This window comes from Fundulus heteroclitus, chromosome 16 (genome assembly GCF_011125445.2).
Source record: "Fundulus heteroclitus isolate FHET01 chromosome 16, MU-UCD_Fhet_4.1, whole genome shotgun sequence".
Taxonomy (NCBI): domain Eukaryota; kingdom Metazoa; phylum Chordata; class Actinopteri; order Cyprinodontiformes; family Fundulidae; genus Fundulus; species Fundulus heteroclitus.
Window position 1 is genome coordinate 1414213 of NC_046376.1, and position 11653 is coordinate 1425865.

The window sequence follows — 11653 nt, forward strand, 5'->3', positions numbered from 1 at the left end:
CTCTGGGAATCCAGTCTGAATGTTGGTGTTCACTGAAGCTAAACCTGCCGAGCTCAGATGTGACGCAGAGTTGACTGACGTCAGTAAATGTTCTGATCCGAGGCTCTTAATTCAATTCAATTCAATTCAATTTTATTTATATAGCGCCAAATCATGAAACATGTCATCTCAAGGCACTTTACAAAGTCAAGTTCAATCATATTATACAGATTGGGTCAGATTATACAGATTGGTCAAAAATTTCCTATATAAGGAAACCAGTTGATTGCATCAAAGTCCCGACAAGCAGCATTCACTCCTGGGGAAGCGTAGAGCCACAGGGAGAGTCATCTGCATTGTACATGGCTTTGCAGCAATCCCTCATACTGAGCAAGCATGAAGCGACAGTGGGAAGAAAAATCACCCATTAACGGGAAAAAAAAAACCTCCGGCAGAACCGGGCTCAGTATGAACGGTCATCTGCCTCGACCGACTGGGGTTACAGAAGACAGAACAGAGACACAACAAGACAGACAAAAAAGCACAGAAGCACACATTGATCTAGTAATCTGTTCTACATTAGATGGTAGTAGCGGGTGAGCCGTCTTCTCTGGATGATGTCACAGTTAACAGAACACCAGACCAGGTGTACCTACTATGAAGAAAAAGAGAGAGAACAGAAAGTTAAAGCAGAAATGACAACACATAATGCATAATTGAAGAACAGTAGAACTCAATAGAGTGAGAAAATTAGATCCTGATATACTCCAGTAGCCTAAGCCTATAGCAGTAAAACTATAAAGGTAGCTCAGAGTAACATGAGCCACTAGTTATAATTTTTGTCAAAAAGAAAAGTTTTAAGCCTAGTCTTAAAAGTAGACAGGGTGTCTGCCTCACGGACCAAAACTGGGAGTTGGTTCCACAGGAGAGGAGCCTGATAGCTAAAGGATCTGCCTCCCATTCTACTTTTAGAGACTCTAGGAACCACCAGCAGACCTGCAGTCTGAGAGCGAAGTGCTCTGTTAGGAACATACGGGGTAATCAGAGCTCTGATATATGATGGAGCTTGATTATTAAGGGCTTTATACGTTAGAAGAAGAATTTTAAATTCTATTCTTGATTTAACAGGAAGCCAATGAAGGGAAGCTAAACATGGAGAAATATGATCCCTCTGGTTGATTTTCATCAGAACTCTTGCTGCAGCATTTTGGATCAGCTGAAGGACTTCGAACTGCATTTTGTGGACTTCCTGATAGTAAAGAATTACAATAGTCCAGCCTTGAAGTAACAAATGCATGGACTAGTTTTTCAGCATCACCCCTGGACAGAATGTTTCTAATTTTGGCGATATTCCTGAGGTGAAAAAAGGAAACTCTGGAAACCTGTTTAATATGGGATTTAAATGACATGTCTTGGTCAAAAACTAACACCAAGATTTTTACTTTATTACCAGAGGCCAAGTTAATGCCATCCAGATTAAGTGATTGGTTAAGAACTTTATTTTTTGAGGACTCTGGCCCAAAGATTACAACTTCTGTCTTGTCAGAATTTAGATGCAGGAAATTTAAAGTCATCCAGCTTTTGATGTCATCAAGACATGACTGCAGTCAAAGTAATTGATTGGATTCATCAGGATTTATGGATAAATATAGCTGAGTATCATCAGCATAACAGTGGAAATTAATCCCATGCTGTCTGATAATTTTGCCTATCAGAAGCATATATATAGTAAATAGAATTGGTCCATGGACTGAACCCTGTGGTACTCCACAGGTGACCGTAGAGTTTGAGGAAGATTTATTATTAACATGAACAAATTGGAATCTGTCCTGACAGATAAGATTTAAACCAGCCTAATGCTTTCCCCTTAATCCCTACAGTATGTTCAAGTCTTTGTAGGAGAATATTGTGATCAACTGTATCAAACGCAGCACTGAGATCTAACAGGACAAGTATAGACACAAGTCCATTATCTGAGGCCATGAGAATATCATTAGTGACCTTCACCAGAGCTGTTTCAGTGCTATGATGAGCTCTGAAGCCTGACTGAAACTCCTCAAGTAGGTCATTACTTTGTAAATGTTCACAAAGTTGATTAGCAACTACTTTCTCAAGAATTTTAGATAAGAAAAGAAGATTAGATATAGGTCTGTAATTTACTAACTCATCTTGATCAAGAGATGGTTTCTTAAGTAAAGGTTTAATAACAGCTACTTTCAAAAGCCTGTGGTACATATCCATTTACCTAAGGATAGATTAATCATGTCTAAAATAGTGCCACTGATCAAAGGGAATATGTCCTTAAACAACTTGGTTGGGATTGGGTCTAACATACAGGTAGAAGGTTTAGATGAAGCTAAAATTTTAGATAGCTCAGAAAGCTCTACTGCTTCTAAACAGTTCAAACACTGCGCAGATTCTAAAGATTCCTCCAATGCTGCCTCACTTACTGAGGACGAGGTAATCATGTTTGGGAGGATGCCAATTATTTTATTTTTAATGGCATCAATTTTATTTATGAAGAATCCCATAAAATAATTACTACTAAGAGCTAACGGAATGGATGGATCAACAGAGCTGTGGCTCTGGGTAAGTTTGGCAACTGTACTAAAGAGAAATCTAGGATTATTTTTATTCTCTTCAATTAATGATGAAAAATATGCTGCTCTAGCTCTGTGAAGGGTCTTGTTATAAAACAATAGATTGTCCCTCCAGATTAAGTAGGATTCCTCTTGGTGTGTAGAGCGCCATTTTCTCTCCAATTTCCTAACATTGTGCTTCAAGGAACGCAGCTCTGAATTAAACCAAGGAGCCAGCTTCCTGTGAATAATCACCTTCTTTTTCAAGGGAGCTACATTGTCTAATGCAGAACGCAATGACAAAGTCAGATTGTTAGCAAAGGTATCGATTTGTGAATGGGAAGAAACAGCAATGCTGCCATCTACAGGGCATTTCTGCAATACTGAGGATATTAAAAAGGGGACAGACTCTTTAAGTTTTGATACAGCATTATCCGATAAAAATCTACTATAATGGAACCCTCTTTTGGGGGTGGAGAACTCAGTTAGATTAAACTCAAATGTTATTAAAAAATGATCAGACAGGACAGGGTTGTGAGAGAATACTGTTAATTCTTCACAATCAATGCCATATGTCAGAACAAGGTCTAAAGTATGGAGCCGAGAGTGCGTCGGTTCATGCACATTTTGAGCAAAACCAATTGAATCTAGGATAGTTTTAAAGGCTACACTAAGGTTATCACATTCAGTGTCAACATGGATGTTAAAATCACCCACTATAATAACCTTATCAGTATTTAACACCAAATCAGATAAGAAATCTGACAACTCATCCAAAAACTGAGTGTAAGGGCCTGGTGGACATACCAAAACAACAAACAGAAGAGGCTTTATTGCTTTGCAGCTTGGATGAGGGAAACTGAGGGTTAAATGTTCAAAAGAACTGTAATTATTAGTTGGCCTGGGACTAATTAATAAATCAGACTGAAAGATAGTTGCCACTCCTCCTCCTCTTCCCACAGATCTGGGAATGTGGAAATTTGAATAACTGGAGGGGGTTGACTCATTTATACTAACGTAGTCCTCTTGTAGCCAGGTTTCTGTGAGACAAAACAAATCAATCTGATTATCAGAAATCAATTCATTAACTAACAAAGTCTTTGGAGGGAGAGACCTTATATTTAATAGACCACATTTTATTGTTTTATTTTTAGGTTCAAGGTGAACCGTATTGATTTTTATTAGGTTTTTATGATTTGTTCCTTTTAGATCAGTTTTTGATCTGTTAAGTTTTGGCCGTGGGAAAGACACCGTCTCAATAGGATAATGGGTGGGTAACAGTACAGAAGCTGCAGAGAGGTGTGTTAAACTACGGCTCTGCTTCCTGGTCTGGACCCTGGGTTGTCAGCATTTAGGAGAACTAATAAATCCGGCCAGATTCCTAGAAAGAAGAGCTGCACCATCCAAAGTAGGATGGATGCTGTCTCTCCGGATCAGACCAGGTTTTCCCCAGAAAGTTCTCCAGTTATCAATGTAGCCCACGTCGTTTTCTGGACACCACCTAGACAACCAGCGGTTGAATGATGACATGCGGCTAAACATGTCATCACTGGTCAGATCAGGCAGGGGACCAGAGAAAATTACAGAGTCCGACATAGTTTTAGCAAACTCACACACCGAAGCAACACCAACTTTGGTGACCTCTGATCGGCGTGACCGGGTGTCATTACCGCCAGCGTGAATAACAATTTTGCGGTATTTACGCTTATCCTTAGCCAGCAGTTTTAGGTAGGATTCTATGTCGCCTGTTCTGGCCCCTGGTAGGCATTTAACTATGGTCCCTGGTTTCTTTAGTGCCACATTTCTCATTATGGAGCTGCCAATAATTAAGGTCGAGATTGTCGCTCAGAGGGGAAAATTTATTAGAAACGCAGATGGGTTGGTGGTGATCTGGGGTCTGTAATCTAGAGCTATGCTTCCTACGAACTGTCACCCAGCCAGCCTGGTTACCCGGCTGCTCGGGTGCTACTGCTTTAGGTTCGCTACGTGAAGTTACTCTATGCGGCTCCGCGCTAGCAAAAGAGCGGCTATCAGCTGGTTTTTCAACAGCACGGAGCCGGGTCTCCAATTCTGACACCCTCGCCTCCAAAGCTACAAAAACACTACATTTATTACATGTACCATCATCACTAAAGGAGGCAGAGGAATAACTGAACATCTGACACAGAGAGCAGCAGATAGGAGACTTAGTCAGGGACGGAGAAGCCATTATGAGGCTAAGGCTTGGCTAGCGCTAGGCTAACGCTAGGCTAAAGCTAGGCTAACGCCCTATTATCACGCCAAAGAACAAACCGTGTGAAACACGAGGAGTTCCCAAACGTGATGAGCAGCCACAGACAATGTTTTAAAAGTGCTTATGTTTGGAAACAGATGTTACAGCAAAGAGGTTTAAAGATAAAAAGCGAGAGAGCCTGGAGCAAAGCTCCGTCGTTCACACAGCAACAACAGGAAGTGACACAATACGCCTTACCGCGAATCCAGGAAGTCCGTGAGCAACAACAGAGGTGCTCTGTTGCTGTAGATCAGTTTATTTTATTAATAACGTTGGTCTTTATCACACCGAGCTGCTGTTTTACTGCGAGGCATTGCAGAGGCTCAGGCTCTGTCCAGTATTGTTTATAATTGATTTATTAATTAACTGAACCAGCATTATAATAGTTCTGCAATACGGCCTCTAGATGGCGCCACATCTGTTTATATCTGCTCATCGCGTCCGGTGCTGGGTTCTATTTAGCTGTAAAAAGGACCATCAAAACACTATGGAGGTTTGCTGTATATAACCTTATTTTATCATGATCATATGGTTTTTGGTCCTTTTTTAGCACCCACTGTGGCTATAAACCTTTTAGAGCAATATCCTCTGCAGGTATTAGCTCTGCTGAGAGAGATTTGTTAGTAAGAGCAGTTTTTATTATAGCAATGTTAACTAAGCCGGCCTCCGGAGTGAGCCGGCCTCTGCTAAAAACTTTTTATGACTCTGTGGTGGCCTCAGCCCTCCTCTACGCTGTCGTCTGCTGGGCTCCTGGCAGCGCAGAGCGGGACAGAAAGAGGCTGAACAAGCTGGTGAGGAAGGCCACTTCTGTCCTGGGCTGCCCTCTGGACTCTGTGGAGGAAGTAGCTGAGAGGAGGGTGTTGTCCAAGTTCACATCCATCATGGACAACACCTTCCACCCCCTGCACCAGACTGTAGAGCAGCTGAGCAGCTCCTTCAGTGCCAGACTTAGACATCCTGTCTGTAAAAAGGAGCGCTACCGCAGGTCATTCATTCCTGCTGCTATAAGATTTTACAACGCTGCACTATAACTGTGACCATAACTGTAATAATTAATGTGCAATAACCAATGTGCAATAATCTATTTAATACACTGTCCTACAACCCGTGCAATAATCCTGATGTAGTGACTTCTGCTGCTATCATCACCTGAACATAAGTCAGCCCACATGTATGTATGTATGTATGTATGTATGTATGTATGTACAAATGTATACAATGTATATGCACGTACATACGCGTAGGTGCGTATGTAAGTAGGCGCATAGATATATGTATATATTTAAGTATATAGATATGTTTATATATATATATATATAGACCACTAAGAATGTAAATGAGACATCATATGCCCATTCCTATTTCCTTTTTTTTGTATTTTTTTTTTGGTATTCTTTCTGATCCATTGTATATATGAAGATTCACTGTATATAATTGAATGCACCTTCCCTACTCTGCACCTTCTTGTATGAGCCGATGTGACGAGTGAATTTCTCCATTGTGAGATCAATAAAGACTATCTTATCTTATCTTATCTTATCTTAACAGCTTCATTTTAAAGTGTAACTATAACTTGAAAAACATTCAGTGCAGGGGAAAAATTGCTGTTTTTCAAAGCGTAGGTTTTCCTCCTTGAATAGTCTCTTTACATTTCCCAGATTTCTGTGTTTCTCTCGTCTGCGCTCATCTCTTCAGATCACCACAGGTGTTCTGTTGGATTTAGATCTAGAGATTAAGAATGGGCCTTCAAAATGAAAGTTTTTTATTTTGACCACATGGTTTCTTTATCCTGCTGAAAGAGCCAGTTACAAACCCAGATTTGTTTTTAATATGCTAACTAGGTTTCCACAGCATCATGGATCCTCCACTGTGCTTAACAGATGGCCATTTGTCCACATATTCCTCCATGGTTGGATTGAGACGCACCTGGACTGTTTCTTGCAGAAAGACTAAAGTTAGTTCAGTCTGAACACGTTGATCCAGTTAAAGTCTCCATTGAACAAACTGGACGTGTTTAAGTCAGTGATGGTGGGACAGAGAAGGCTTCCTGAGAATCTATTTTCCTGTCATCAATTAAAATTTTAACGCACCACTGTCTTAATTACCTTGCACTGTCCCATTTTTCTCTGTGTCAGATCGTATTTCTACTCCATGTGAACAGGAAGTTGAGCATTTCCATCTAAAGGTTCTGATCCCAGCCCAGGCAGTTCTGTTTAAGTCAATTTAAACTTTTCACATTTTAGGTCAGGGAGGATAATACGCGTTTACATCTATTTGCTAAATGCCAGAAAAAGGAGAAAGAGCAGCTTTCTCAGATTTTTTTACATTTAAGGACATTTCTTGTCTTTAAGCTGCATAACGTAGGTCAAAGATTTGGAGTTTGACAAGCTTCCCACAATGCATTGCAGGAACTTTGACCCATTTCGCCTGACTGAACTGGTTTAGCTGACTCAGGTTTGTCAGTCGACTGGCTCACACACACCTGTTGGGCTCCGCCCACAAACCTTCTGTGGGACTTTCTGGACTTTTGACCCAGTTGGGCCCAAACTTTTACCTCCTGGCTGATGTCTTAAGATGTCGCTTCAATGTTTCCACAAATTGCTTCGTCATCCTGTGGCAATCTATTTCTTGAAATGGACTAATCTGTTGTGCAGAAAGAAACACCTGCACCACGTGGAATAGGATTCAGGCTTCTAAGCTTCCCCTCCTTTTTACTCGGAACATCTGGCTGGTCATTATTTCCAAGTAGTTAACAGTTACATTTTAAGTTCATCAAACCGCAGGATATGTCTGAAAAATCATGGTCTTGTAATCTTTAATCTGGCCTTTTAAGCAGCGTCTGCCTCTCTCAGTGGCCGCTGTCAGTCAGGTTTATTTCATCCAGTTTCATCCTGTATCATAAAAGGTTTTGTTGTTCTGGAGTCGATGCGCCCATTTTGCACCAAAACTCTGGTGCACAGACCTTCCTCCCTTCTTGAACTGTGTGATGGCTGGAAATTACTGGCTGTTTAAACTTCATTACCACGGTTTAAACAGATGAACGCGTCAACCTCAGGCATCTGGAAATTGTTCCCAAACATAAAGCAGACTTTGGGAAGTCCACGGTTTTCTTTCTGGTATCCTGCCTCGTTTCTTTCCGTTTGTTCATGGTGTCACAGAAGGAAGTAGCGTGTTGGATGTGTTGTCTTAAAATAAATCCTCATGTGTACCTCTGGTGTCCGTGACATCATCATCTGGGCTTTCCTAAATCGCTTAAAGGCATAGAAATCTTTCTGTTTGTAAACTTCATTTACATCATCTTCATCATCCTAAGTGACCTAAAATAGTAAAAGTTTGGTTGGATTTAATTTCAGATGGTGAGGAAAACGGTTAAAGAATAAAAAAAATCCTCGTTTGTCCCACAGCGAGGAGATTCAGGCGTATCAGCAGCAAATAAGAGACGTTTCACAACAGAAGAAATGTTACAGTACAGTTATTGAAACTGGCAGGGTGTCCCTGAAATACAAATATGCATGTATGACTGTGCATAAAAACAGCAACAGATTAACAGAAAAACTAACACCTGTAACGGTTCTAAAGTTTAACAGCTGCAGGGAGGAAGGATCTGCGATAGTGCTCCTTTGTGCACCCAGGATGCAGCAGTCTGTCACCCAGAAAGAGCTTCATGCATGGAGTGGCATGAGTTACGTGTCTTTTTATAGCAAATGTAAATTATAGTTTTCAGCTGTGTAGTTCACGCAGGTTGTGTGAAGTAGCTATAAGCAAGCAGTATCTTTCCTGAGGTTTGCAGCGAGCTCAGGGAAAGATCCACTGACAATTCTGGAGATTTTCCTGTTTTCACTTCCTGACTTTATGTTCCCTCAGTGACAGAATGCGTACCTCCATCAATGTGGTGGGCGATTCCTTTGGTGCCGGCATCGTGGACCACTTGTCCAAGGCAGAACTCGCAGAACTGGATGCAGCAGAAATGCTGCCGCCGGAGGAGGAGCTGGATTTCATCCCTCCGCCGCCGATCCTCGCAGAAATGGACGTGGTCGACCCCCTGAAGCCTCCGCAGCTGCCGCCTCGATCGCCTCGCCCACCTAAACTAAACCATCACAGCCACGTTCTCTCCCAGTCCCCATCCGCCACTTACTCACCTTCATGTTCCATCCGATCCCCATCGCCACACTCCGTTCGTTCTCCCTCCCCCCGATCCGTCTGCTCCCATTCCCCTCGGCCTTTCCGTACTCATTCCCCGCGCCTCCTCCGCAGGACGGAGCCGGGCTACTCCGCCCTGCCTAGCCACGACAATCAGGTATCTGTGCCCCGCTGCTGCTCAGAAATAAATCTGTACTGCCCTGCTCAGCAAGGAATGAAGTCATGTCTTTGTCTCTGCAACCAGATTTCCACGTTACCACGCGCCTACAGGGAGCGGGACAGGGGCCGCGACAGGATCCGGGAACGGGACCGGGACCGGGACCGGGAGCGGGACCGGGACCGGGACCGGGAGCGGGACCGGGACAGGGAGCGGGAGCGACTGAGACCGGAAAGCGAAACAGAGGAGGAGGAAGACAGAGAGCGAGTTCTGGGCGAAGTGAGCGACGGAGAGGAGAGTGACGACACGGCTTACGATCGGCGGTGCGCCATCTCACCGTGCGACTTACCGTGACGCCACTTTATGCTGTTCATCTCGGTTTATGACACAGTTTTACAATTTAGGCTTTATGATTCAGAAAAATCCATCAGAGTGGGCGAATATTAACGCATAATTTAAAATGTGTCTATCCTAAATATTGCAATGATGGGGGGGCGGGACTTCCTAAAATGTGCCAGAGAGAAAATAGTCTCTGCTGTTAATTATAGGGTTATTTTCCTTTTTAACGTCTAAACATAACGGGGGGGGGGGGCTCTTAGACCCGTGCTCCATCACGCCTGAATCAAACGGCTAAAGTGTGTCTGCAGTTCTGCTCATGACTTCATTATTCCATCCAGGTGTCCTAAAACCAATAAACGGCTAAAAGCTTTGGGACTTTGGTCCTTAAAGATTTCACACCTGTGACCCAGAAGAATAATTTCACATTTTGACGTTTCACCTTCCAGATGCGATAATATCTATTCCAGTTCTAACTTTACGGCCTGGTTCTGTTCAAAGGAAACAACGTCAACGGCATCACGGTACCAAGGCCAAACAATAACAGTCATCAAACAACATCTTGAATTTATCCAATTAATTGTTTGTTTGCTAAGATTGCCTTTAGTTTTATAAAATGTCGCATCGCATCGCCTCTCAGGTAAAGTGCCGTCTGCACCTTACCTGAGAGGCGGTGCTGTGTTACTAGGTGTTACAATCCTCCAATCATTCATTGTGGACATTGTGGTTGCTCAGTTATTACTCAGCATCCTGATTTCAGGTCAATCAATAAAATAATTTTGATAGTTTTTAAAAAGCAAATCTTAATTGTCATGCACTGTTCTTTCCATATTGTAGGTCTGTGATTACCGGTGGTTACCAGCACAAAGACAAGCTAATTATTTATACCAGTAATCAACACGCAGATTTAAAGCTATAAAATACTTTTTGTCAGACACAAAAAATGTCCATAATATACAAAAACTATGACAACAAGACACAATAAAAGTATGGATGTTCATCTGTAGCCACATAAACTAAGGCATCTGTTATTCCCTATAGATTTAGCATTAAATACTTTGAATACACAACAACAAAAATAAAACACCTGCAGGATGTTTGTTAATGTTTTTACCTTCAGACAGGACCAGACTAACTTCAGGATCACCATGAAGTCTGAAGAAATATGGAGTTTTATGATGTTTTTCTGATAAAAGTATAGAAATATGTTTTTTTTCAGACTTTATTTCTTCTCATTGTCTAAAAGTTCTTTCCATCAATCCCTTCTTATTTGCATAACTCTTCATTTTTCCCTCTTCACGTCGTTCTTTTATTTTTGCAGTTTGCTTCCTTCCTTCCTTCCTTCCTTCCTTCCTTCCTTCCTTCCTTCCTTCCTTCCTTCCTTCCTTCCTTCCTTCCTTCCTTCAGTTATTTATGTTTTAAATGATTTGAACTCTGAAAATCTGGGAAGCATGCAATCTTTACATGCCTTTTGTTTTTAGCTGATGTTTAATGTTATTTATTACATTAATTAAAACACTCATTATAAATATGTATCAGACAGTTTATTTAAATTCATGAGAACAATACCAGTTTGTTATAAATGTAAATTTAAAAGCATGACACAGCTTGTATCCAGCAGACGGTATTTTTTTTACACTTCTTTACCTTCTGGAAACTCTCCTGGGACGCCCTCTTCTTCGTCCACATTGTGTGAGGTTTATTTATATATATTTTTATTTTATTTGTGTGGTATGGTGTGTGAAATGATGAATAATAGGCAAGGTGCTGTTTTATTGTTGTAGTGTGTTTAAATTTATCAGTATTTTGCTCTGCTTTTGTCACTTTAACTTCTAATTTCTGTAAAATGGCCTAGCTTATCTCCACTGTTTGCTGGATTTCCTTCCATTTTTTGACCGCTATCCTAAATCCCAGAGTCCTAAATCAGATTCACTTGCCAGGTTCAGTGTATCCTGTAATAAAAACCGTGTAGATTTATTTAAAGTAACTTTGACTTGCCTGTTTTATTCTTCTCTGCTGCTTAAATAACTTGTTGTACAATCTGCAGAAGGATTTGCCGTCAGAAAGGGGTCACACGTCAGCGTTTGCTGACTAAAAAACGGCGGAGAAAATCCCAGACACAAAGATATTGCTGGATGAAGAGGTTGCAACAGACACCCAGGCGAAGCACGGCCATTACACAACAAGGCT

At 41.5% G+C, this 11653-nt stretch overlaps 1 protein-coding gene across 4 annotated transcripts in view; it reads left to right on the plus strand.

Moving 5' to 3' along the window:
- Positions 1-11450, plus strand: part of slc1a9 (solute carrier family 1 member 9) — a 41073-nt gene extending 29623 nt beyond the window's left edge. For 3 of the 4 annotated variants that reach the window (XM_036147816.1, XM_012851936.3, XM_021310268.2), the window contains 2 exons: positions 8695-9127; positions 9215-11450. In XM_036147816.1, the coding sequence (XP_036003709.1) occupies positions 8695-9127; positions 9215-9481 (700 nt within the window). In that variant the 3' untranslated portion in view covers positions 9482-11450. The remainder of the gene's footprint in view (positions 1-8694; positions 9128-9214) is intronic. The other variant, XM_036147817.1, reaches the window with a different exon arrangement.
- Positions 11451-11653: the final 203 nt, after the last annotated feature.